The sequence below is a fragment of the Tachysurus fulvidraco genome, chromosome 3, assembly GCF_022655615.1.
Source record: "Tachysurus fulvidraco isolate hzauxx_2018 chromosome 3, HZAU_PFXX_2.0, whole genome shotgun sequence".
NCBI classification, from domain to species: Eukaryota; Metazoa; Chordata; class Actinopteri; order Siluriformes; family Bagridae; genus Tachysurus; species Tachysurus fulvidraco.
This window is the reverse complement of record NC_062520.1, coordinates 1,068,551-1,094,126: the sequence shown is the minus strand read 5'-3', so window position 1 is coordinate 1,094,126 and position 25,576 is coordinate 1,068,551. Positions and strand designations below refer to the sequence as shown.

General features: G+C 41.0%; 1 protein-coding gene across 1 annotated transcript; it reads left to right on the top strand.

Annotated features, from left to right (window-relative positions):
- Positions 1-5,442: 5,442 nt before the first annotated feature.
- LOC113651646 (NACHT, LRR and PYD domains-containing protein 9-like) lies at positions 5,443-25,344 on the top strand. Its single transcript, XM_047810903.1, has 12 exons — positions 5,443-5,556; positions 5,957-6,010; positions 6,222-6,292; positions 10,229-10,285; positions 10,731-10,847; positions 11,281-11,329; positions 11,514-11,718; positions 14,217-15,987; positions 20,884-21,057; positions 23,876-24,049; positions 24,446-24,622; positions 24,779-25,344. Exons 1-12 carry the CDS (start codon positions 5,443-5,445, stop codon positions 24,813-24,815), a joined length of 3,000 nt encoding a protein of 999 aa, XP_047666859.1. The 3' UTR covers positions 24,816-25,344.
- Positions 25,345-25,576: the final 232 nt, after the last annotated feature.

Sequence of the window (25,576 nt, the reverse complement as noted above, 5' to 3'; positions counted from 1 at the left end):
ATTGGAGGGTTCAGCAAAAACTCCAGAAGTTGGCTTAGGACATTTTGGTGGTGTTCTGTCCATGATATCGGCTGACTGGCATGAAGTTGAGCTGTTCTTCGCCCTTTTCCTCCTTCCTTCTTACTACCTCGACTTTTATGGCTTGCACTATTTTCTGAAAGCTTTTTCACTGACAAGAGTTCATACAGAGGTTTGTCAATCTGAGAGAATCCAGGAATATTTGTGCGGTAGTAGGACAGAAACCCCAGCAGTTGTCTTAGGTCTTGGGTTTACGGTCCCTTAGTGCTTGCACAGGTGGAATCTCTTTGAAGTCCATTGTGTAGCCCCCTTTCGACACTATTTTTCCCAAGAACTTTAACTAAGACTTAAAAAGCTCGCACTTTTTAGCTCTAAGCTTTACCCTATGACACTGGTAACGGCGTAGTACTTCCCTGACATCATTGAGATGCACCTCGAATGTCTTACTGTGTACAAGGTAATCATCTAAGTATGGAAGTGTTGTGCCAGTACTGTTCGTTGTTCATTGTAATGTTTTCTTCCCTCTGATAGGAGGTTTCAGCTAAAGGAAGGGGATGTATGTATTGTGATAAATGATCTGTTCAGAAATACAATGTGATTGAGGTGTGCTGCATCTCAAACATGTGTTGGGCTCTTTAAGAACGTCCTCCCACCCCCTGGGGGCATATTGTCACGGTCGGGGCACCTGCCTCGCCCCCCAACTGTCAACAAAGAGAAACGTCTCCGGAATATTAGTCGCTTCCGGACTGCACCTCCCATCACCCATCACGAAGAATGAATGCTTTGCCACCTGATTCCTATCAGCCAGTTCCTATATATATATATATATATATATATATATATATATATATATATATATATATATATATATATATATGAACTTCACCTTGACTCTTGTGCAAAGTCTCGATCCACGTAGCAATCATTCTGAGCGTTTCTCGTTTGTCTTTGTTCCGGTTATTGATTTAGTTTCTGTGTTCTGGTTCTCCAAGTGTTTGCTGCCGGCCCTGACCTTCTGCCTGTCTTTTTGTGTCTGACTTCTGCCTGCCATACGATATCGTGTTTTCCGATTCTGGCCCTGCCTGTCTGTTTACGAGTTTCGATTAAATGCTGCAAATGGATCACCAGCCTTATAACTCCTCATTACAGGAGACTTCGCCACCGAGCGATCCAGCAGCTGTCTTCCAGCTTGCCACACAGCTCTCCGCCCAAGCACAGCAGCTCGCTGGACACCACCAGCAGCTGACACGAGTCACCTCGCTCACCAGAGAACTTGCCATCGCCCATCCACCAGCGACACCACCTCTCCTGATTGACGGCGAAGAGGCTTACCAGGTCCGCGAGCTACTGGACTCCAGACGCCGAGGGGGCGATCTGGAGTGATGTTTATACATTAAGGTACATGTGTCCTGTTGTTCACTCTCCTTCTGACTGGACTAACAAATCCTTACTGTAATTGACAGAGTATTTATCTCTGTCTGGCACCCCAGCATAAACGTTACGAGGGAAAGTGTTACATAAAAAATAGCACCCCAGATGGGACCCAAAGAAGAGTAAACGTGTGCATTGGAGAAATACCACTTACTTCACCTTAGAGGAACCAACAACAAATAAAATGGAATTCCCTTCAATGGAATCTGTTATGGCTGTTAATGAAGATAAAATTCCTCCTGTTCTACATACGGGGCAACAAGTTCCACCGCGCCCACACATTATTCTTTATTGGATATGGAGTTGACGGATGATGCAAATTTAATACCTCCACTGCCACCTTCTTCAACAATGTTATTTGACAATGTGTCTGGAGCACAGCAATATAATCTGGTGGAGTTGATGAAGAATCAAACAGAAGTATTGAAACAGGCTTTAACCCAACATGTGGATCAGTTATCCGCTCAACAAGGAACAGGATTTAAACAATTCACAGAGCAACAGCGTCAGACCATTCGCCATGAATTTCATCAGCTTTTGAACTGGCGATTAAAACATCATCACACTGAGGTTCTGTTGGCGGGTATATCTGCTTTCTGAAGATGAGTTGCTCGCTACTTTGAGAAATGTACTACATGGTACAGCTAGAGTTTGGCGGGATGTGGCTCGTTTAGAAACTTTCACTTGGGTGGACTTTGAGCACAAATTTTTAGATGCCTTCTTATCAGAGGATTATGAGGATGAGCTGGCAGAGAGGGTGCGAACATGTGTTCAGAAAGAAGGTGAAAGTATACGTGATTTCACTTATATGTACCGAGCCCTCTGTAAACCCTGGAAGCCGGAAATTGAAGAAAATGAGGTGATTAAAATGGTTTTAAAGAACATTAATCCTCAGTTGGCTAGCCAGCTTCAGAGCAATGGAGTGACAACTGTAGATGGCTTAGTACATTTGGGACAACAGTTGGAAAAGGACAGAGAAAATCAACAACTATATGAACAAAGAAACCAACTATATCAAGGCTTCAGGGGGGGAACGACGAGTGCTTCCATTCCTGTAAAAAATCCTGTTTCTTTGCAGGTAACACCAAGTCAACCTAAAGGTCCATCTTACTTTTGCTGGCGTTGTAAGGGTTCCCATCCACCTTCTCTGTGTCCTCAAGAAGGTAGTGGAAAACAGAAGAACAAAAGGTATACACCACCTTCCTCTTCATTACAACATTCGACCTTAAATTCTACTCCAAAAGGACCTACAATTAGTACTGTTACTCATACTGAGTCTACCTGTTTTTCTGCTAAACCCTTTCTTACAACACTTCTCCAACAATTAAGTGTACCAGTTACTATTGGGGGTTGGAATGGGAATGCACTAGTAGATACTGGCTCTTCTTACACCTTGATTAATGAGAATTTGTGGTTGAGTCTGTGTAATCGCAATCAAGAATTAAAACCATGGACTGCAGGGCCTATTTATTTGGCAGATGGAGGAGCTCGTAAACCACTTGGGTGGAGTGAAATAAAGATAACCTTGCATACTTCAACTATCACTTTACCCGTAACGATACTAGCACCTGAAATGCTTGCTTTCCCTGCTGTGTTAGGATTGGATTATCTGTTTTTCAGTGGTCTTCAACTGGATGTTCGGAATAAGGCTTATTGGTTCCACTCTGATGAAAAATATTATTTCCAGAAGGAAAGTGTTCATTTTTTGGAGGGGAATGCTCCATCAGCTGTGGTCTTATTTTCTGCTCTTGCCCAATGTGCTATGGGTGATGAACCGGATTTTCTGCAGGCTGCTTGTCAAAACATCTGTTTAGATGAGGAAGGTAGAAGATGTCTTCTAACTCAACTTAAACAGAATGCTGATGTCTGTACTACCTATTTGGGACAAACCAATGTTCTAACACATAAGATTTATCTTACACAAGAATTGCCCATCAAACAAAAACCCTACAGGGTTTCTCCTGCTAAATTGCAAGTACAAAAGGAACTCATTGAGGAAATGCTGGCTGCGGACATTATAGAGCCTTCTTCTTCTGCCTGGGCTTTGCCAGTGGTCTTAATTCCTAAGAAGACAGGTGGTTTTCGGTTTTGTGTGGACTACCGCAAGCTTAATGCTGTAATTCACTCTGATGCATATCCTATCCCTACAGTTCATGAGATCCTGGAATCTTTAAATGGAGCCACAGTGTTTTCCACTTTGGATCTAAATAGTGGGTATTGGCAGGTCCAGATGGACAAAGAAAGCCAAGAGAAGACTGCTTTCATTTGTAAACAAGGGCTTTTCCATTTTAAGGTCATGGCGTTTGGCCTTAAAAATGCTCCATCCACCTTCCAAAGACTCTTGGAGAGAGTCTTGGGAGAATTGAATGGGAAAAGCTGTTTTGTTTACTTAGATGATATAATCATCTATTCTTCATCATGGCAACAGCATTTTCAGGATATTCAAGCAGTTCTGAATAAATTGCGAGAAGCCAATCTCACTGTAAATATGAAGAAAACCTATTTCTTCAGTACTTCTTTGAAGTTTCTTGGCCATGTGGTGTCAGCCGAGGGAATTGGAGTAGATCCTGAAAAAACACGAGCTGTTCAGGACTTTCCAGTGACAAGAAATATTAAGGAAGTTCAGAGATTTTTAGGGATGGCTGGGTGGTACCACCGATTTATGCCCTATTTCTCCCTATTGGCTGAGCCTTTGAATGCCATGAAAAGAAAGGGTGCCAAATTCAAATGGACTTTTCAGTGTCAGTCTTCATTTGAAGAGTTGAAACAACTTCTCACATCGCCCCCTGTACTCGGACACCCTAATTTCAACCTGCCTTTTGTGGTATATACAGATGCAAGTGAGGTGGGTTTGGGAGCTGTCCTGGTACAACAAACAGGATTGGGAACAGAAGAACTTTTGGCTTTCGCTAGCCGCACTCTAAATCCAGCCAAGAGAAATTACTCTACTACTGACCAAGAATGCTTAGCACTAGTAAGGGCCTTGGAAAAATGGAGGTATTATTTGGAGGGTAGATTCTTTATGGTGGTTACCGACCATTCCTCCTTGGTTTGGGTTTTTAAGACAACAAAACCCAATACCCGACTTATACGATGGACCTTGCGACTTCAAGAATTTACGTTTACTGTGGAGTACAGGAAAGGAAAGTACAATACTGTTCCTGATGCACTATTTAGAGCACCAGTGGATGATTCCTATAATCCTGTCTTCACTTGTTCCACTCTGGTATCTGAAATTCAAGAACCACAAAATGAGTTGCCCTTCACTGATCATCTAATGTGGAAATCTCAGCAAGAGGATTCGGAGATCAAGACTTACTATCAGAAGATAGTAAACTCGTGGGAATATAATCATTAATCCATCGACAAAATTCACTATCCTGGAGGACAAAGTCTTCAGAGTTATGCAGACTGCTCATAAAACTCTCTATCAGGTGTATGTCCCAAAGAATCTTCGACAAGCATTCCTTCAAGCTTTCCACGAAGATCCTTTGGCTGGGCACTTTGGACGGTTTAAAAACCACCAAGAGTGTACAAGCTTTGACTTATTGGCCTACTCTCAGCCATGATGTTAAAGAGTTTATACAACATTGTCAGATCTGTCAGCATTACAAACCGGAGAATCGGAAACCATCTGGAAAACTGCAACAAACCATAGTTAAACGACCATGGGAGATGTTGGGAGTGGATCTAATGGGTCCTTTTCCACGTAGCTCCTCAGGAAATGTATATCTGTTAGTCTTTGTGGACTACTATTCACGGTGGGTTGAATTATTTGGATTGAGAAAAGCCACAGCTGAGACCATCTCTAAGGCAATGATCAATGAAGTGTTCACCAGGTGGGGTGTTCCAAATTATCTTCTTTCCGGTCCACAATTTGTTTCTTCAGTGTTACAAGAAGTCTGTCAGGAAAGGGGTGTTATTCAGAGATTGACCACGGCATATCACCCTCAGACAAATCTAACAGAGAGGATCAATAGAACACTCAAGACCATGATAGCGTCCTATGTGGAGGAGCAACACAAACAGTGGGACAAAAATCTGACAGAGTTCCGATTTGCTCTAAATTCGGCTGTGCATGAGTCCACCTGGACAACTCCTGCAGAAGTAAATCTTGGTCGCCCACTCAGAGGGCCTATGGAAGTGCTGTTGTATCCTAGAGATATTTCGCCTGATGACCTGTGTTATGACAACACATCTAAATTAATGCAAATGAGGGCATATGTGGAACAAAAGCTTAAGACAGCACGTCAAAGACAAAAAAGAAATTATGATAAGCATCGAAGAGATGTACAATATGGGAACAAAGATAGAGTCTGGTTGCGTTCCAATCCATAATCAAAAGCAGAGAAGGCATTCTCAGCAAAATTGGCTCCTAGGTGGCAAGGGCCATATCGTGTGGTACAACAAGTGGGACCTCTTAATTATAAAATCGTATTGGAGAAAACAGGAGAAGATCTAAGAGTGGCTCATGTGTCCAGACTTAAACCTTGTTATCCCTCTGCAGAGGAACTTGAACAGCAGCAGCGCCGGCAATTACTTGAACTCTTTAATGAAGAGAGTGAGACTGAGAAGTTTTTGGGATTTGAAGATACCACCGTAGAGAACGAACCGAAAGAAAAAAGAAATGTTTGTGAATGTAGGAAGCAACAAATATGCCTCCCATTAAGGGTGGCTTTTCTGATGGGGAAGGGAGTGTGACAGTGCACTTTCAACAGCACACAATTCAAGGTGTAATTTTGATGTAATATGGCGCAGTTCGTTAATCTAAGGATAGTAGCAAAGGTGGCCGCAACACAGATGGCGCCTATGTTCGCTCAAGCATTTCCGGATGCAAGATGATGTAGGCACTAGAGGCGCTTAAAAGAGCCATGGCAGAGAGAACAGATAGCGAGCAAGTTCACCGGACGTTCACCGGAAGCCGAGTTATTGTGTGTTGCGGACGGCGGAAAACAGATATTAATTCACGGGGGTATGGAGTATGTCGCGGTTCTTGTAATGCAGATTAACACGGACGGAGGATTGGGAGCTGCTCTTTACTTCGGAAAGCTGGTGTAGGTGTGAGTACGGGAAACCCTTAAATAAGCGCTACTAAACTGTCTTTGACTTTGCTTAACACTGGAAGCAATGGATTGAATTAGTGATCAACTGGCGACTGTGACTTTCCCCTAATCCTAAATTGTACAATCTTTCCAGACTATTTGAACTATTTGAACTGTGCTGAAGGGTTGTGACATGAATAATTTTGCTCTTGATGATAATGTTGTTTATGATAATGTTGTTTATACTTATGTTATTGCTAAATAATCGTGTTTTGTGGTGTGATTGAACTAGTGCACTGTTATTATTGAATACACTGGAAATTATGGTGAAAAGTTTGTATTCTTCAGTATTTGGTTTACTCTTCCAAGTTTTGGGATATATGTGATGTTTATACATTAAGGTACATGTGTCCTGTTGTTCACTCTCCTTCTGACTGGACTAACAAATCCTTACTATAATTGACAGAGTATTTATCTCTGTCTGGCCCCCAGCATAAACGTTACGAGTGAAAGTGTTACAAACTATCATGCATATTAATGTAATTCACACCTGAGAAGACAAAGGCCTGCATAATGAGCTGCATAATGAGCCTTTCAGGTAAGTGTGTGACTGAGAGAGGAGTTACAAGAAAGAATGGGAAGACAAAATGAATGTGTATATTTTGTGTTTGTAGTTTATTTAGAACATTTAACTAGTGCAAACAGTGCCAGACAAGAGATAAGTACTAAAAAAATCCTAAAATCCACATAAAGTGCATGTGTACAACCTAGTGTAAACAGTGTCAGACAAGAGACCAAGCAAACAGACACTACTACAGTACAAAACAGATGCATAATTTAGTCGCCTCGCCATGGCAGCACCGTTTGAGATATCAAAAATCCCTTCGCAATTTAGCAAGTGCAACGTCTCGGCATCATGTTCACAACTTTTGGTGTCAATCGCATGAATTCCCTAGGAGGAGTATTTAAAAGTTCACCACATGCAACTGTTGTGACTGACACACTTCCTGGCGCCTGTTGGTGGTGCTATGTCCGAGATTCACAATAGGCACATCGATGCGATCTGAAACCTTGGCCGAACATACACACCGCATGTCATCACAATAAGACATTTTTTGCTTTAGATATTAGACATTTCCTGTTTCTCTGAATTCACCATAACTTCGTCGCCTCGCCATGGCAGCACCATTCGAGATATCAATAACCCCTTCGGAATTTAGCAAGTGCAATGTCTCGGCATCATGTCCACCACGTTTGATGTCAATCGCATGACTTCCCTAGGAGAACTATTTAAAAGTTCACTGCATGCAATTATGAAACAATCCAAAATGGCAGACTTCCTGTTGGGCGGAGCTCATAGTTTAGAGTGCGAAAGTTGTTCGGGTCGATGAGATCTAGATTTCAAGAGTTTTCGAGCATGTTAAGGGACCCCAATTGGCCAATGTGTGCAAAAAAAATAAAATAAAAAACAAACCCGAGCAAAAACAATAGGGCTTTGCATCATCGGTGCTTGGGCCCTAAATATAGCTGCAAGCAGCGATGGCGGGCTCTCGCACGTTTTTTTATCGCTATACGGTGCCTACCAGAAAACAGTGCACGGTGGGCAAATGCATGAAGTGGGTAAATATCAGTGGACTGTTTTATGTTGTTACTGACCCATTTGGGGACTGTAGGTAAATGAAACCCCACATTTTAGACAAACGGGGGTGCTAGTGAGCCACTTAAGAGGCACACCTTTGTCTGACCTTTTTGTCCACACTTAACAGCCGACAAATGTGATGTATGTTACACGATGCCATGGCAACGGTGTTTGCGGTATCAAAAATCCGCTTCTAATTTTGCATTAGATTCAATCACATGAATCCTGTAGGAGGAGTGTTTTAAAGTTCATTGCATGCAATTGGGAAAAAACCCACCTTTGTGACACACTTCCTGGTGCCTGTTGGTGGTGCTATGTCCGAGACTCACAATAGGCACATCGATGCGATCAGAATCCTTGGCCGAACATGCACATCGCGTGTCATCCCAATAAGACATTTTTTTGCTTTAGATATTAGACATTTCCTGTTTCTCTGAATTCGCCATAATTTCGTCGCCTGGCCGTGGCAGCACCGTTCGAGGTATCAAATATCCCTTCGCAATTTAGCAAATGCAATGTCTCGGCATCATGTTGACCACTTTTGGTGTCAATCGCATGATTTCCCTAGGAGGAGTACTTCAAAGTTCACCACATGCACTTCTAAAAAATATAAAATGGCTGACTTCCTGTTTGGCGGAGATCATAGTTTAGAGCGCGAAAGTTGTTCGGGTCGATGAGATCTATATGCATACCGACTCTCATACATGTGTGTACATAATTGCCCGATCTGTGCACAAATGTTTGTTTTTACATTACAGGGGGTGCTACAGAGCCCCCTGCCATGCCCATATTACAGCCTTTGCCCGAGCCTAGTGTCATACGACTCTGACGTGTGTGCCAAATTTCAAGAGTGTTCGAGCATGTTAAGGGACCCCAATTGGCCAAAGTGTGCAAAAAATAAATAAATAAATAAAAATAAAAAAATAATAAACCCGAGCAAAAACAATAGGGCTTCGCACCATTCGGTGCTCGGGCCCTAATTATATAAAAACAAGATGCAACCAAGATAAAAAAAATGTCGAGGAAATTAAGAAAGTAGAAATTGAAATATAGAAAAATCGATCAACTACACAAAAAAGAAGATCCCTTTAATGTTTAAAGGGATTTTAATAAAGATCTTAGGTAGCACCAAAACTTTGCTGGTCTAGATCGCTTGAACTGCTTGTGTCCGGGGCTGGGGGCGGGGCTACTGTTAGCGCATTTGATAATATACCTTAAGTATATTAATGTTTACTACACTTTTATTTTACTGCGATATGATACATTATCGGCACAATACAGAGTGCTAACAGAGCATGAGAAATGAGGACAAACACAAGACATCTGCTAAAAGTGCCTCAGAGAGAAATAAAAATTAATGAGAGTGACACAAATGATCTGGAAATTGCAAAGCAAAATGAACAATTAGAAATGCAAAGCAATACTTTAAAAACTGTCATCTATTTACAGTCTGTAACTGTAAATAGACAGGATGCTGTAGGACAAGCAAAACGTCCTAAGAGACAAATAATAAGACCAAAAAGACTAATAGAAGAAAAGAGGAAATGTTACAAATTGTGGATAAATGAAAACAATTTGGTGTAATATTTGTAGTCATGGGCATCTGAACCATTACATGACCAATAATATTGGACCCGCACAGTCAAATCCATTCTGCTTAAGGAATGTCCTAATAAATTAAACTCCATTCCGTGTTTTACCTACAGAAATGACCACGCTCCTGCTTCCTGATATCCATGGGCGTCGGAACCATTATGTGTGTGTGTGTGTGTGTGTGTGTGTGTCTGCGTCACTGCCCTTTACCCCCTCTGCAGTATAAACTGTAATAAAAAGTGCTCCATTTGTGTGGAGTGAAAACTAAAAGATTTGAGGAGTAAAAACACAGTGAGTATCTAAAGCTCTAATATATAAACACACTGAAGTGACACTAGATACAGAAGAGTTTTGTGGGTTTGTACTGAAGCTTTAATGTACACAGGTTGTTTTATAACTTGATAGCGTGACTATTTCCTGTAAGTGAACTCTGTGCTGATTCAGGGTTTAATTTAACACACCGATGTTGGAGTGAAGTAAACGTGTGTCCTGCTGTAATCTGGAGAAGGAGACATGACCTCCAACATGTGTTTGGAAAGCAGGACTTAAAGAAAGACGAGAGGTGACTTACTTTTACATTCACCAGTAATAAATACACACCGTCTCATGGGGACACATCTGTATCTCTAAACACTCACTAGTTAACACAGGAAGTCAACTTTGCTTTAAGGTGTTTAATAGCAGTGAATATATCACTGATCTGATCTAAGAACAGTTTAGACAAATCATTCACTGAGAGAAGAGTAAAAAGGACTGTGTAATGTGGATCATAAGAGCAGCATAGCTTTGTGTCAGTGAACTCTACAGGCTTTAAGACCCAGCTGAGTCAGTTAGCTGTGACTGGGACTCCTGATATCAGTGTAATTCCTGACTTATGAAGCCTGTCTCCTGTTTGAATAAGTGTACAGACTGGATCTGAATTAAAAAGATGGAATTATTGGTGTTTAATGATGAACACATTGTTTAACAGTGCTGAGTATTAATTATTGCTGATATTTCTGTTCTAGAATGATGGAGGGAAAGAGATCAGACTCACCAGAACCCAGCTGTGTGTCCATGAAGAGTGACCTGTCAATGGGATGTCCATTTAACTTCAGAGACAGAGACAGTTCTACTGATGTGAGGTCAGTATAGTGAGGTGTTTTACAGCAGTGTTCCACCTGATCAAACTCACTCGTCTCATTATGAAGCCCTTCATGAGCTTTATCAGGTGTTGAAGCAGTAAAACACTAAACTGTGCAGTGCTGCAGCTCTCGGACTGGCAGTGAGGAAAAGTGCTTTAAGAGTTCAGTTCAGTCTGCAGTCCCTGAGCTGGAGGGTCTGTGGTGCTACAGAAGAACATTTACACCTGGGACATTAATGACAATATGAAGATTTTATTCATTTATTCAAACATTTGTTTCTAAACATGTTGGTGTCAGTTAGGAAATCCTGAAATCAGTGTATTGTGTTAAGAGGATAGTGTTAAATATCTGTGTCTGTATTTATTAGTGTGTGATTTGTGCAGCTATGAATACATATAGTCCATATTACATGATGGGTTTTGTTTGTTCACAGACCACAAAAATCAAACATCAGCACAAATCAGCTGGACACTATATTCAAGGTGTGTGTGTTGTGTGTGTTGTGATCCCTTGTCATGTCTTGATGTGCAGCAGCATTATGGGTAATCAGATGTATGAGTTTTAAATGTGATAATAAAAATAGACTTTTCTTCTTGTGATAAAATTACAGTCTCTCTCACTGTAGCATGATAATATTTAGATCAGTTCCTGTGTGTTTCTAACCAGGAGCTGGAACACAAAGTCATCACTCTGATAAAGAATGAGCTGAAGAGGTTTAGGAAGCTCCTGAGTCCAGATTACCCAGCATGCACTGAGAGGGATGTGGAGGATGAGGAGGATCTGCACAGTGTCAGAGAGGGAGCGCTGAAGATCACACTGCATGGCCTGAAGAACATGAACCACACAGATCTCGCTAACACACTGCACAACAGTAAGAGCTCTGAGTCATGACTTTATTCCATCAGCTTCACTTTAGAGATATTATATATAATATACCATTGTTGATTTTTTTAGTGTTGGTCTTTGTTGTTCTCTCAGCTGATTAATCAGGAGTAGTTTCAGTCTCCCTTAACGGGGCTTACCTATTTAAATTGAAGGTTTGTCAGAATCTCTCTCTAACATTAGAATCTAGTACTGTTTGATATATTCTACCATACCTTAATTCTCACTCTTGTTTGACTACAAATATGTGCATTAAACCCATCTCTGTCCTCAAGGCCTACTCTCGCAGACGCTCTCATCCACAGAGCAGAGGTCACAATCCCAGTAACCTCATCTACCCTCCTCTGTTGTGTAAGTCTCAAACAGTAGTGGTAGGTGGGCCCTTTTTCAGTCTGCTGTAAAGAAAGAAATTGTCAGTCTGCTGTAAAGAAAGCTGATTTTATCTCTGCTTTAACTTCCCATTACTCCTTTGATTTTCTTGTGCTAACAGAGACCTGGATATCCCCACAGAACACTGCTACACCAGCTGCTTTATCCTCTGCCTATGCTTTCTCTCACTCACCACGAGAAACAGGCAGGGGTGGTGGTACAGGTTTATTGTTGTCAAAGAAATGGTGCTTTACACATCTACTCTTCTCTCATTTAACCATCTCTTCTTTTGAATTCCATGCCATTTCAGTTACCTCTCCTATCAACCTTGTTATCATTGTTGTCTACCGTCCTCCTGGTCCCCTAGGAGACTTCCTGGAAGAAATGGACTCACTGCTTAGTGCTTTCCCTTCCGATAGCTCCCCCCTGACAGTGCTTGGTGACTTCAACCTCCCCTCTGACAAGCTACATTCTTCTTCCTGTCTCTTCTCGACTCTTTCTCCCTCACACTCAACATCTACATCCCCACACACAAAGGAGGCAATGTCCTGGACCTGGTTTTCACCCATCCTTCTCCAGCTACAGACGTGACTGCTACCCCACTACACGTCTCTGATCATCACCTGGTATCCTTCACCATCACTCTACCTATCCTACCTAAAACTACCTCTCACCCCCTCGCTCTTACTCGCCGCAACCTTCACTCTGTCTTCCCTTCATCTGTAGCTTCTGGCACTCTTTCTTCCCTTCCAGCTCACTCTACAGAGACAGCCCTTTTGGATGTCTCTGAGAAGCTACATACTGCTAGATCAGCCAAACTGTCATCTGTCCTTATCCTCCTTGACCTTTCAGCAGCGTTTGATACGGTCAACCACAAGACTCTCTTATCCACCCTCAAGAGTCTTGGGACGAGAGTCCTATCTGGAAGGACGCTCGTATCAAGGAACATGGAGGGGAGTGACATCTGCTCAATGCAGACTCTGCACTGGCGTCCCACAGGGCTCAGTACTTGGTCCTCTTTTTTTCTCCCTGTATACTCACTCTCTTGGGGAAGTTATTTCATCACATGGGTTCTCTTACCACTGCTATGCTGATGATACACAACTTATCTTCTCTTTCCTACCCTCAGATGCCACAATCAACTGTCCTTTTCCTCTCATGTTGCTAATGTGACTCGCTCATGTCAGTTTCTTCTCTACAACATTAGAAGGATTCGGCCATTTTTGTCCACACAGACTGCTCAGGTACTTGTTCAGTCTCTTGTCATTTCTAGACTGGATTACTGCAATGCACTGCTGGCAGGTCTACCTATGAACTCAATCCGTCCTCTGCAAATGATCCAAAATGCAGCTGCCCGGCTTGTTTTCAACCTGCCAAAGTTCTCCATACCCCCCGCTGCTGCGATCCCTCCACTGGCTTCCGGTAGCTGCACGCGTCCGATTCAAAACACTGATGCTGGCCTACAAAGCCAAAAATGGACCAGCTCCCTCTTACCTCAAAGCCCTCATCATTCCTCGCACTGCACCCCACAAAGCTCCGATCTACCAGCACTGCTTGACTGGTTACACCATCTCTCAGGGTAAGAGGCAAGTATAATACTAGACTCTTCTCTGTTCTGGCACCAAGGTGGTGGAATGAACTTCCCCTAGAGGTCCGGACAGCTGCCTCACTGGCTATTTTCAAGCGGCGGTTGAAAACCTACTTATTCAGGAAACACTTCAACTAGCACTTCTTTCCTTATCTTTTGCATTTAAAAAAAAAATAAATCTTTGACACTTTTTCATTGTAACTTTGAACAAATGTTTTAAACTCATGGTATCTTAAGTATGTAACCTAGTGAACTAGCAATAATGAATTCAATGTTAGAGATTTAAGCACTTATGTATGTCGCTCTGGATAAGGGCGTCTGCCAAATGCTGTAAATGTAAATGTAGTGAGAGGAAATAGTTTTAGATATGAGCACTTTTAGTTTTAAATTTAATTTTAATATCATGTTGTATCTGTTCATAGTCCAGCTTCAATAATATTTAGTCCATCAGTCAGGAATTAATAGCAGTGTTTGTCCAATTTTGCATTATAACTATTTATTACTAAACTAGATATTACTTTGTTTATTAGAACTTGCCCCTGTGTATCAGCCAAAGTTGAAGTCCAATCTGAGAGAGAAGTTTAAAAGAATTAATGAAGGAATCTCACAGCATGGAAGCTCAGCACTACTGAATGAGATCTACACTGAGCTCTACATCACAGAGGGTTGGAGTGGAGACATCAATAATGAACATGAGGTGAGACAGATTGAGGCAGCGTCCAGGAGACCAGCAACACAGGAGAAACCCATCAAATGTAATGAGCTCTTTAAAGACAAGTCCATCAGAACTGTGCTGACTAAAGGAGTTGCTGGAATTGGAAAAACAGTCTCTGTGCAGAAGTTCATCCTGGACTGGGCTGAAGGAGAAGTAAATCAGGATGTCACCTTCATGTTTCCACTTCCCTTTAGAGAGCTGAATCTGATGAAGCAGCAAAATCTCAGTCTGATGAAACTTCTTCATTACTTTTTCCCAGAAATAAGAAAACTTGAATCAATAGACTGTGACTCCTACAAAGTGGTGTTGATCTTTGATGGTCTGGATGAGTGTCGACTTCCTCTAAATTTCCAGAAGAATGAGAGAGTGTGTGATGTGACAGAGTCAGCCTCAGTGGATGTGCTGCTGACGAACCTCATCAAGGGGAATCTGCTTCCCTCTGCTCTCCTCTGGATAACCACAAGACCAGGAGCAGTTAATCAGATCCCTCCTGAGTGTGTAGACCAGGTAACAGAGGTACGAGGCTTCAGTGATCCTCAGAAAGAGGAGTACTTCAGGAAGAGGATCAGTGATCGGAGCCTGACCAATAACATCATCACTCACCTGAAGTCTTCAAGAAGCCTCTACATCATGTGCCACATCCCAGTCTTCTGCTGGATCTCAGCCACTGTTCTAGAGAGAATGTTGGGTGAAGCAGAGAGTGGAGAGATCCCCAAGACTCTGACTCAAATGTACACACACTTCCTGATCTTTCAGATCAAACACAAGGACCAAAAGTACCATCAAAAATGTGACCCTGATCCTCAGCAGACCAGAGAGACCATCATGGCACTGGGAAAACTGGCTTTCCACCAGCTAGAGAAAGGAAACCTGATCTTCTATGAGGAAGACCTGAGAGAGTGTGGCATTGATGTCAGAGAAGTGTCAGTGTACTCAGGAGTGTGTACCCAGATCTTCAGAGAGGAGTTTGGGCTTCTCCTGGGGAAGGTGTTCAGCTTCGTACATCTGAGTGTTCAGGAGTTTCTGGCTGCTTTATACACATTTCTCTCCTTTATTAGCAGAAATGTAACAGAACATCAAACCTCTAATCTGTCTGATCTTTTCAGGAAGTCAAACATGTCTGATCTCCTCAGGAGTGCAGTGGACAAGGCCTTACAGAGTGAGAATGGACACCTGGACCTGTTCCTCCGCTTCCTTCTGGGTCTCTCACTGGAGACCAATCAAACTCTCTTACGAGACTTAATGCCACAGACAGGAAGCAGATCTCACAGCAAACAGGAAACAGTGGAGTACATCAAGGAGAAGATCAGGGAGAATCCATCTCCAGAGAAATCCATCAATCTGTTCCACTGTCTGAATGAACTGAATGATCATTCTCTAGTGCAGGAAGTACAAAAGTACCTGAACAGAGGAGGTCTCAGTCGTCTCAGTGGAACCAGTCTCTCTCCTGCTCAGTGGTCAGCTCTGGTGTTTGTGTTACTGACCTCGGAACTGGAGCTGGATGTGTTTGATTTGAGGAAATATGATCCATCACATGAAGGTCTTCTGAGGCTGCTGCCAGTGGTCAAAGCCTCCAGAAAAGCTGTGTGAGTATTTTTATTTATAAATATATTACTGCATGGTTTATTATTTTAATGTAACACTGAACTGCACTGTGTAATGTTTGCAAGTGTAAGAGTGCAAGGTCACTAAGCACATGACATATACAGGTAAAAGAACCAGGAAGTAAGGAAAGCATGTGAGTTCTAGAGCCAGTGCATGTCATCTCATTTTATTGCTCATCAAACAACATTACATGGTGTCAGAAGTTGAATGCAACGAAAAAAGAACGGCACAGTTACAGCCACCATCAAACCTAATTTTACAAACAAATCTTCCGAAAATTGGAAGATTTGGATAAAAAAATTTGACTTGTTCCTAACGGCTAGCGGTATCGTGGAAAAGTCAGAAAAAGTTCTCGGGTGAGGATGCAATAAAAGTTTGCAATACATTTGAATTTTAGGAAGATAAGAAGGATAACATTGACATTCTCAAACAGAAATTTAGAAACTATTGTGAACCGAGAAAAAACCTAACTCATATATGTCACATGTTCTTCACGAGGGCACAAGGACCACACTGAGAAAATTGATGCCTACGTCACGGAGCTAAAGAACAAGGCGAAAGACTGCGAGTTTGGAGACTTGCACCATTCACTAATTAGAGACAGAATTGTTTGTGGCATAAGAAATGACACAGTACGGGCCAGATTGCTAAGAGAAGCAGATCTCACGCTAGCAAAAGCTGTGGACATTTGTCAGGCTAACGAAATAACATCTAGCCAAGTAAAAGCACTAAATGACGAAGTAGACATGCACAAGATCAAAACTGTGAAAATTAAGCGAAAAATCAATAAGAATGTGCCAATAAGGAGTGATTTGTGTAAAGACATAAAATGCAGCAGATGTGGTTATGAACACAAACAGAGAAAATGCCCTGCCTATGGACAAACATGCAGACAGTGTAATAAAAAGAACCACTTCGCAAAAATGAGCAAAAACACCCCAGTAAAATGCACACGCTTGAACAGACAGAGGAATGTTCCTGGGCACACTAGAAGTTCAGAGAAACAAGCTAAAAAATTTACAATCTGATCCATCAGTAAAGCCTGTTATTCATGCTCCAAGAAAAGTTCCAGTTGCACTGAAAGAAAGAATAATTGAAGAATTGCACCGGATGGAAGATATGAAAGTTATAATAAGACAAACAGAGCCAACTGATTGGGTAAGCAGCATGGTAACAATTGTCAAGCCAGACAAAATTCGTATATGCCTCGACCCACAAGATTTAAATAAGGCAATCAAACGTGAACATTATCCTCTACTTACAGTAGAAGAAGTTGTGGCAAATATGCCAAATGCCAAGATATTCTCAGTACTTGATGCCAACCAAGGGTTCTGGCAGATCAAATTGGACAATGAAAGCTCCAAGTTGTGTACATTTTAATATGCCTACAGGAAGATACAGATTCCTGCGTTTACCTTTTGGAATATCGTCAGCATCAGAAGTGTTCCAAAGAGCAGTAGAACAGATGATTGAAGACATGGATGGAGTGATAAACATTGTGGATGATTCAGTGGTTTGCGGCGAAACAGTACAAGAACATGATGCCAGACTGAGAAAATTGCTCCAAAAGGTCAAGAGAATATAACCTCAAGCTGAACAAAAAGAAATGTCAGATGAGAACATCACAAATCAAGTACGTCGGTCATATACTTACAGCAAATGGACTGAAACCAAATGAAGAGAAAGTTAGAGCTGTAGTTCAATTGCCTACACCAGAAGACAAGCAAGGGCTACAAAGATTTCTGAGTATGTTGCAGTATTTAGCCAAGTTTATTCCCAATTTGTCAGATGTAAGTGCTCCAATCAGACAGCTGCTAGAAAATGACGTGGAATGGTCATGGGGAAGTGAACAAGAGAAAAGTTTTCAGAGGCTCAAAGCTTTAGCAACGAATGCTCCAACCTTGAAATTATATGATGTCAAAAAGCCATTAACATTGTCAGTAGATGCCAGCTCCGAAGGCATGGGTGCAGTTTTACTACAAGATGACAGACCTATAGCATATGGATCAAGAGTGCTCACAGATTGCCAGCGTCAGTATACTCAAATAGAGAAGGAACTACTTGCAATTGTATATGGATGTGAAAAGTTCCACCAATACGTATATGGCAGAGACATTCAAGTAGAAAGCGATCACAAGCCATTTGCGAGCATATTCAAAAAACCTCTACATCAGACACCATTGAGGCTACAGAGGATATTGCTCAGACTCCAAAGGTATAATCTGAATGTTACATACAAGCCGGGCAAACAGATGCACATAGCAGATGCATTGAGTCGTGCGTACCTTGATGAACACACAGAAGACCTGCTTGAAGAAGAGTTAGAGGTGAACTATGTCACACATCAGCTACCTGTGTCTGAAGAGAAACTGACAGAGTTCAAAAAAGCAACAGCTGAAGATCCTGAAATGCAGAGACTGAAAGAATATGTCATGAAAGGATGGCCTGCAGAAAAAAGTTCAGTGCACAAAGATATTCATAAATATTGGACATTTAAAGAGGAACTCAGCTACACATCAGAGCTAATGTTCAAAGCTGCAAAACTCATAATTCCAAACAAAATGAGAAGTGAAATGCTGGACAGAATTCATGAGTCACATTTGAGCATGGTGAAATGCAAGGAAAGAGCAAGAGACATCATATATTGGCCAGGCATGTCAGCTCAAATTGAGAAAATGGTATCCCGATGTCCCATATACAACACTCATCGAAATAGTCACACAAACGAACCACTAATACCTCATGCATTGCCTAGCAGACCATGGGCAAAGGTTGGTACTGATTTGTTTCATCACAATGGTTCTGAGTATTTACTGTGTGTAGATTACTACTCCAAGTTTCCAGAGATTGTGAAACTGAATGACACTACAAGCAGAAGTGTTATCATTGCATTAAAATCAATGTTTGCAAGACATGGTATACCGGATGTGATCATATCAGATAATGGTCCACAATATGCAAGTCAAGAATTCAAGTCTTTTGCAGAAAATTGGGAGTTCGAACACAAAACATCTAGTCCGGGATATGCTCAGTCAAACAGACAAGCTGAGAGGATGGTTCAGACAATCAAGAGAATGCTTACAAAGTCACAAAGTGAGCATGGAGATCCATATATTGCGTTGTTAGAATATCACAATACTCCATTAGATGGCATTGGTATGTCACCAGCACAACTACTAATGGGCAGAAGGTTGAAAAGTAAATTGACAACTTCTACCACACTGTTGACTCCAAAGGGAACTAAACAAATTCAAGAAAAACTCAGCAACAGAAAGTCAAAACAGAAACTTTATTATGACAAAAACGCAAAGCAATTGGCAGACATATCACCAGGAGACAAAGTGAGGATACAGCAAGGACAAATTTGGAATCCTGCATCAGTTCTGAAGAAACATGATTCTCCACAGTCATACATTCTTCGCACAACCAATGGAAGGATTTACAAAAGAAACAGAAGGCAACTGTTAAAGACAAACGAACAAGAGTTTCCATTCAGAAGTGATCGAGATGGCTGTGACAGTGAGTCAAGTACTAAGGCAAACCTGGAAGATCTGGGAGAGAGGTCAAAGTTCCTGCAAGATTCAGAGACTTTAAAATGCACTAACACAGTTGCTGAAGTAAATGCATCAGAGTAAATGTTTTAGTTATATAGTTACGGAACAATGTTTGTGTTGATTGATGCATTACTTAATGTTGAGAACTGTTTATTTTTTTTTAAAAAGGGAGATGTAATGTATGCAAGTGTAGGAGTGCAACGTCACTAAGCACATGACATAGACAGGTAAAAGAACCAGGAAGTAAAGAAAGCATGTGAGTTCTAGAGCCAGTGTGTGTCATCTCATTTTATTGCTCAACAAACAACATTACACACTGTTTGGTTTAATGTGTGTTAACGAGGGCTGGGCCACATGGACAAAATCTTATAATATCATATGAGTCATTTTATAGCTTTCATATATGAATCATGAAAAATTAAGTGTTCTCTAAAATTTATGTAAAAATATCTCTACAAAATAACTGCATGGATTTAAGAACTAAAGACAAATAAATACTAACATGTTCCAGAAAAATAAGATTAATCAGTTTATCAGGTAAACAACCCAGGCGTAAATGAAAACCTTCCATTCTAGCCTCTGTAACTTTGTGTACCAGTAAGGCCTAGAATCAATCTGAAACTAGTTTCTGAAACTAGAGAATCTCTTCTTTCCAATGAGACCAGGCTCACCCCTGTGTGTAAAAGTATGTGGGAGCTGTACCACTTTTTGTTGGGTAAGTCATGTAGGCGGAGATAATCTTTCTCTTTAGTTTGGATGTGTTTGGACGTATGTGAACACTCCACCTGTATTCAGGTCCGCACCAAACATCTGAACCAGTGTGTGTGTAAAATCTGAGATCTGGAGGTGACAGATTTGTACGTGTACGAGCACAGAGAACAACACACACCAACTGTTTTAGTGTCTCTGTGAAATCCAACATATAACTGAGTGTAAAGTACGACTAGTATTGTCATGTTATTAACTGGTAGTGAACAGCTGTATAATTCTTTATGTTCTGTAATAAAATGCACTGTATCTGCAGTGTTGGGTGTAGAAACTTGAACACAGATCAGAGTGTAGTGTTTGTAGACTGCTCGCTCTCACATGTGTGTGTTACATACATGACCTAATGGTCTTATAATAAATTGTAGCTGAGAGATTGTGGAGTGCAGAAAGACGTCCCTGCTCCTGTAAATGTGCTGATGTGGTGTCCTGTCCTCTGATTTGTGTGTGTGACACAAACACACTGACATTTCTGTTACAGCTTCAACTTTAGCTGGATTATGGCTGTGTTTGTGTGTTTGAGATCAGTGTTCTGATATTTCATCATTTCTCTTCCAGTCTGTTTCAGTGTAATCTGACAGAGGAAAGTTGTAGAGTTCTGTCCTCAGTTCTCAGCTCAAACTCCTCCAGTCTGAGAGAACTGGACCTGAGTGTCAATAAACTGCAGAATTCAGGATTGAAGCTGCTCTCTGATGGACTGAAGAATCCACACTGTGCACTGGAGATACTGAGGTACTGTACACACACACACACACACACACACACACACACACACACACACACACACACACACACACAGTGTTTAAGCTGCTTTGTAAATGTATTTAGTGAAGGTGACTGATGGATAAACACTGAGAGTGAGATCCACATCCTGGGAGCAGCGACACTAAAAGCAGTTTGACTGAAGCTTCTTCTTATTAAAATTCACCTTAAGGAAGTCAGCATTTGTTGATGATAAATAAATATTTGATATGATATTAAAATGATTGTGGATGTCACAGGTAACCAGTACAGTTCCTGTACAATAGGACTGATTTGGTTACTAACTAATGTATAAAGGGTTTTATGTGAAATACATAAAAGGGTGTTACATTAATCTAATCTACTTGGAATGATTGAATGTAGAAAAAGTTTTTCTGTATCTTCTTTACATTAAAATGAAATTTCATGTTGTCTTGATGAATGACTTCACAATTGACCATAAAACTGTCTAATGCCTAAACCGGGTGCTGGTTCAGAGCTAGCGCTGGTTCAAAGTTGGTTCCACTGGCGAACCTTGTAAGAACCGGTTTGCCTTTCCACCAGCTAGAGAGCCATCACAGCGCCGAGTGTGACGTCACTGTATACGTGTCACGTATCCCAGCAACCTTAGCGCAGCAGCGGCAAACACAAACACAACAACAATGGCGGATGTTGCTTTACTGTTAATGCTAATGGCTTTGCGAACCTACATTGGCATCCAAACGCGGCGAATAAAACGTGTACGTGCAGCTCCGTGTAATCTGTATAAACGGAGGTTGTAATCGATAAAGTACATAACGTTATTTTATCGTTAACCCAGAAAAAAGTTAGCCTTAGCATGTAGCTACCTACTATCATGTGTGCTGATAATGTATCATATCGCGGTAAAGTAAAAATGTATTAAACATTAGTATACTTAGGGTACATGATCAAATGCGCTAACAGTAGCCCCGCCCACAGCCCCGCCCACAGCTCCTGATGCAAGCGATTCTTAAGTCGAATCCAGCAACGTTTTGGTGCTACTTAAGAACCACTTTTCCTGGTTCAGAGCCGGTGCTTTGGCGGTCGAAACAGAAAGAACTGGTTCTAAATTAGGCTTCGAACCTGCACTCAAACTGCCTCGGTGGAAAAGGGGCATAACACACAAGTATGATGTGAACCAGTTTAGTACTGGTCCTGACAGACCTACCCAGTGTTCAAGTCTGTGTAGAAGAACATCCTGGTCTACAGAATCAAAAGCTGCACTCGGGTCAAGAAGAAGAAGAATGGAAATGTGATCAGAACTGGAACTTAGTTACAGATTATTTAAAACCCTGAGCAAATGCTGCACAGTACAGAACATTTGTATTTAGTGACACTAAAAATCTATAAAAGGTAAATGGGAGTTATTGTGACTTATTAATGTAACAGCATTACAGAATTAGGTGTGAATGTGGTGAAGGGAAAGAAAACGGTTGGAAGGAGAGAAAAAGAGATCTACACTGTACCCAGGTGATCATGAACACTGTAATGACGAGTCGGCAAAATCCATGTGAAGAAGTTTTAATGAAGAAAAGATTAGACAAACAATCCAAAATCAGTAAGCAAAGGCATAGTCAAAAAACAGGCCGAGTCTGAAATAAGTGTAACAAACAGTCCATGAGGAGAACAAATCACATCCACAAATCTGAAGAAGCAATAATCCAAAGAGCAAAAACAGGGTCAATAGTGATAAATATCACCATCAGAAACAACGCTAATTCACACCATATAGAAAAACACTTATTTATTAGATCTGTGTATTGAGGGTATTAGGGGCAAGTCGTGGCCTAATGGTTAGAGAGTCTGACTTGTAATCCAAAGGTTGTGTGTTCGAGTCTCGGGCCGGCCACGACTGAGGTGCCCTTGAGCAAGGCACTGAACCCACAACTGCTCCCCGGGCCTCTGTGAAAATACTGAAAGATCTACATCACTTCTCACATCAGAACACAGTACATTTATTTCCCCAGTGTGTAGATCAGTGTACATTACACACACATTTAATAACACACTAATACTCTAGTCATACTAAAGTGTTGTACAGCATTTAAATAAAGATGTCTTGACAAACAGAAGTAATTAATAAACCAGCTTTTATCCTCCAGAAACATCACACTGGTCTCTAAATAGCTCTAACAGTGTGCTCGAAATCTTCCGTCAGCTCAGGTGTAGAGAATTCCCTGTGTAAATACACACACACACACACACACACACACACACACACACACACACACACACACACACACACACACACAATGCTACTCCCATTTCCAGTGAGGACAATAAATTAATTTCTCTGGTGTTATCTGTCCTCATGGAGCTGCTACCATTTTATAGACCTGTTTCTGTTGTTCAATGGGAGCAAAACTATTCCTGAAAATGTTTCTAACACAAAGTAAAAGTGTGTGCAATGTACATAGATCTACACACTGAACACACTGTAATGAAGCAGTAAAGGACAGTGTGTAAATGTGTAAATGTTCTCCAGCAGAACTTTCCCCAGAGCTGCTGAACACACTGTATGAACATCTCTCTGCTAGAAATAAAGAGACATGTTTGTTCAGAGTGACGTCTCTGTTATCTTCTTACAGAAAGTTAAATACATCGTCTCATATGAGCTGAGACACATGGATCTGTCCAAGAGCAGTCCGTTTATACACAGATGTTCATGTTATATTTTATCCTGATATTAGAACCTTGTGTTCAGGTGGACACTTTATTTCTCACTGATGGAAACACCTCAATTCATTATCAGACAAATAAATCAAACACTTTAGCATTTCTCTTCCAGGCTGTGTTTCTGTTATCTGACAGAGGAAAGCTGTAGAATTCTGTCCTCAGTTCTCAGCTCAAACTCCTCCAGTCTGAGAGAACTGAACCTGAGTAACAATAAACTGCAGGATTCAGGAGTGAAGCTGCTCTCTGATGGACTGAAGAATCCACACTGCACACTGGAGATACTGAGGTACACACACACTCACACACACACACACACACTCACAAAGACCATACACACACACACACACACTCACAAAGACCATAGACACACACACACCACACATACACACACACATACACACATACTCACACAGACCATACACACACACCACACACACACGCACCACACACATACTCACACACACGCACACACACACACACACACACACACACACACACACACACACACACAGTTTTAATAAACACTACAACATCCAGTTGTAACTGTAGTGATCTGATATATTGTCATTGTTGTGTGTGTGAGATGGAGAGTAAATGTACTGTATATAAAGATTTTTTGTAGTTCATGTTTTCAATACTAAACCTGAGTGTGTTAAGTGTGAGAAGGTTTTCTTTCTTGCAGGATGGAGGGCTGCAGTATTACAGATGAAGGTTGTGCTGCTCTGGCTTCAGCTCTGAGGTCAAACTCGTCATCACACCTGAGAGAACTGAATCTGAACAGTAATAATCCAGGAAAATCAGGAGTGAAGCTACTCTCTGATCTACTGAAGGATCCACACTGTAAACTGGAGACACTACAGTGAGTTACTGACTTACTGTCTCTTTACTGTATGATATTGTGTAATATTCACTGTGTGCTGTAAAATGTCACATCTAATGTGTGTATTTATGCTTCTGTTGTTCATAAGTAATGTGTTTAAATGTGTCTGTAATTCTGTCCTGTTGTGTTTTTCAGCATTAAGGGTAATACACTCACCAGGACTAGTTTATGACAGGAGTCTCTCCTCAGACCTTTTTTCCAGGATAAAGCAGTTATGGTGGTGAAGCTTTAGAACACGTCCCACATTTCCAGCAGTTTGGGAGCTGAATCATTCATATTCAGATGTAGAAGATCCATAACAATAACTGTGACTGATCACATCCTTTTATCCTCTCAGCTACAACTTCACACTTTAACATCTTTTACAATTCAAAGTCAAATCCTTCAGCATCTACACACAACACAGAGATATCATCACATCATCACACTGATTACACAAATATACATCCATGTGTTACAGATGTTTATACATTATTTTTTTACCTCTTTAATTGGATCTCAAATTAGTTTCTCCACAGATGATTGACTCACAGTTGTGATCTTGATTTATTTCTTTTCCTTTAAAAGTCTCTTCTTTTCAAACCCTTTTCAACAAACACATTTAAAATCCCTTTAAACATTAAAGGAATCTTCTTTTTTGTAGTTGATCTATTTTTCTATATTTCAATTTCTTCTTTCTTAATTTCCTCATGACATTTTTTTTATCTTGGTTGCATCTTGTTTTTATATAATTTAACTTATTTTTTTCCCTCTTTCCACCATATATTTTTGCTTTATTTCTTCATTTTGCCCCCTCGAGTTCTTTCTCCTCCCTTTTTTATATTTTTGTTCTCTTTGGCCAATTCATTCTCTAATTTTTAAAATTGTACTTTTACTTGTTATTTCTTCTTTCTTTCTTTCTTTCTTTCTTTCTTTCTTTCTTTCTTTCTTTCT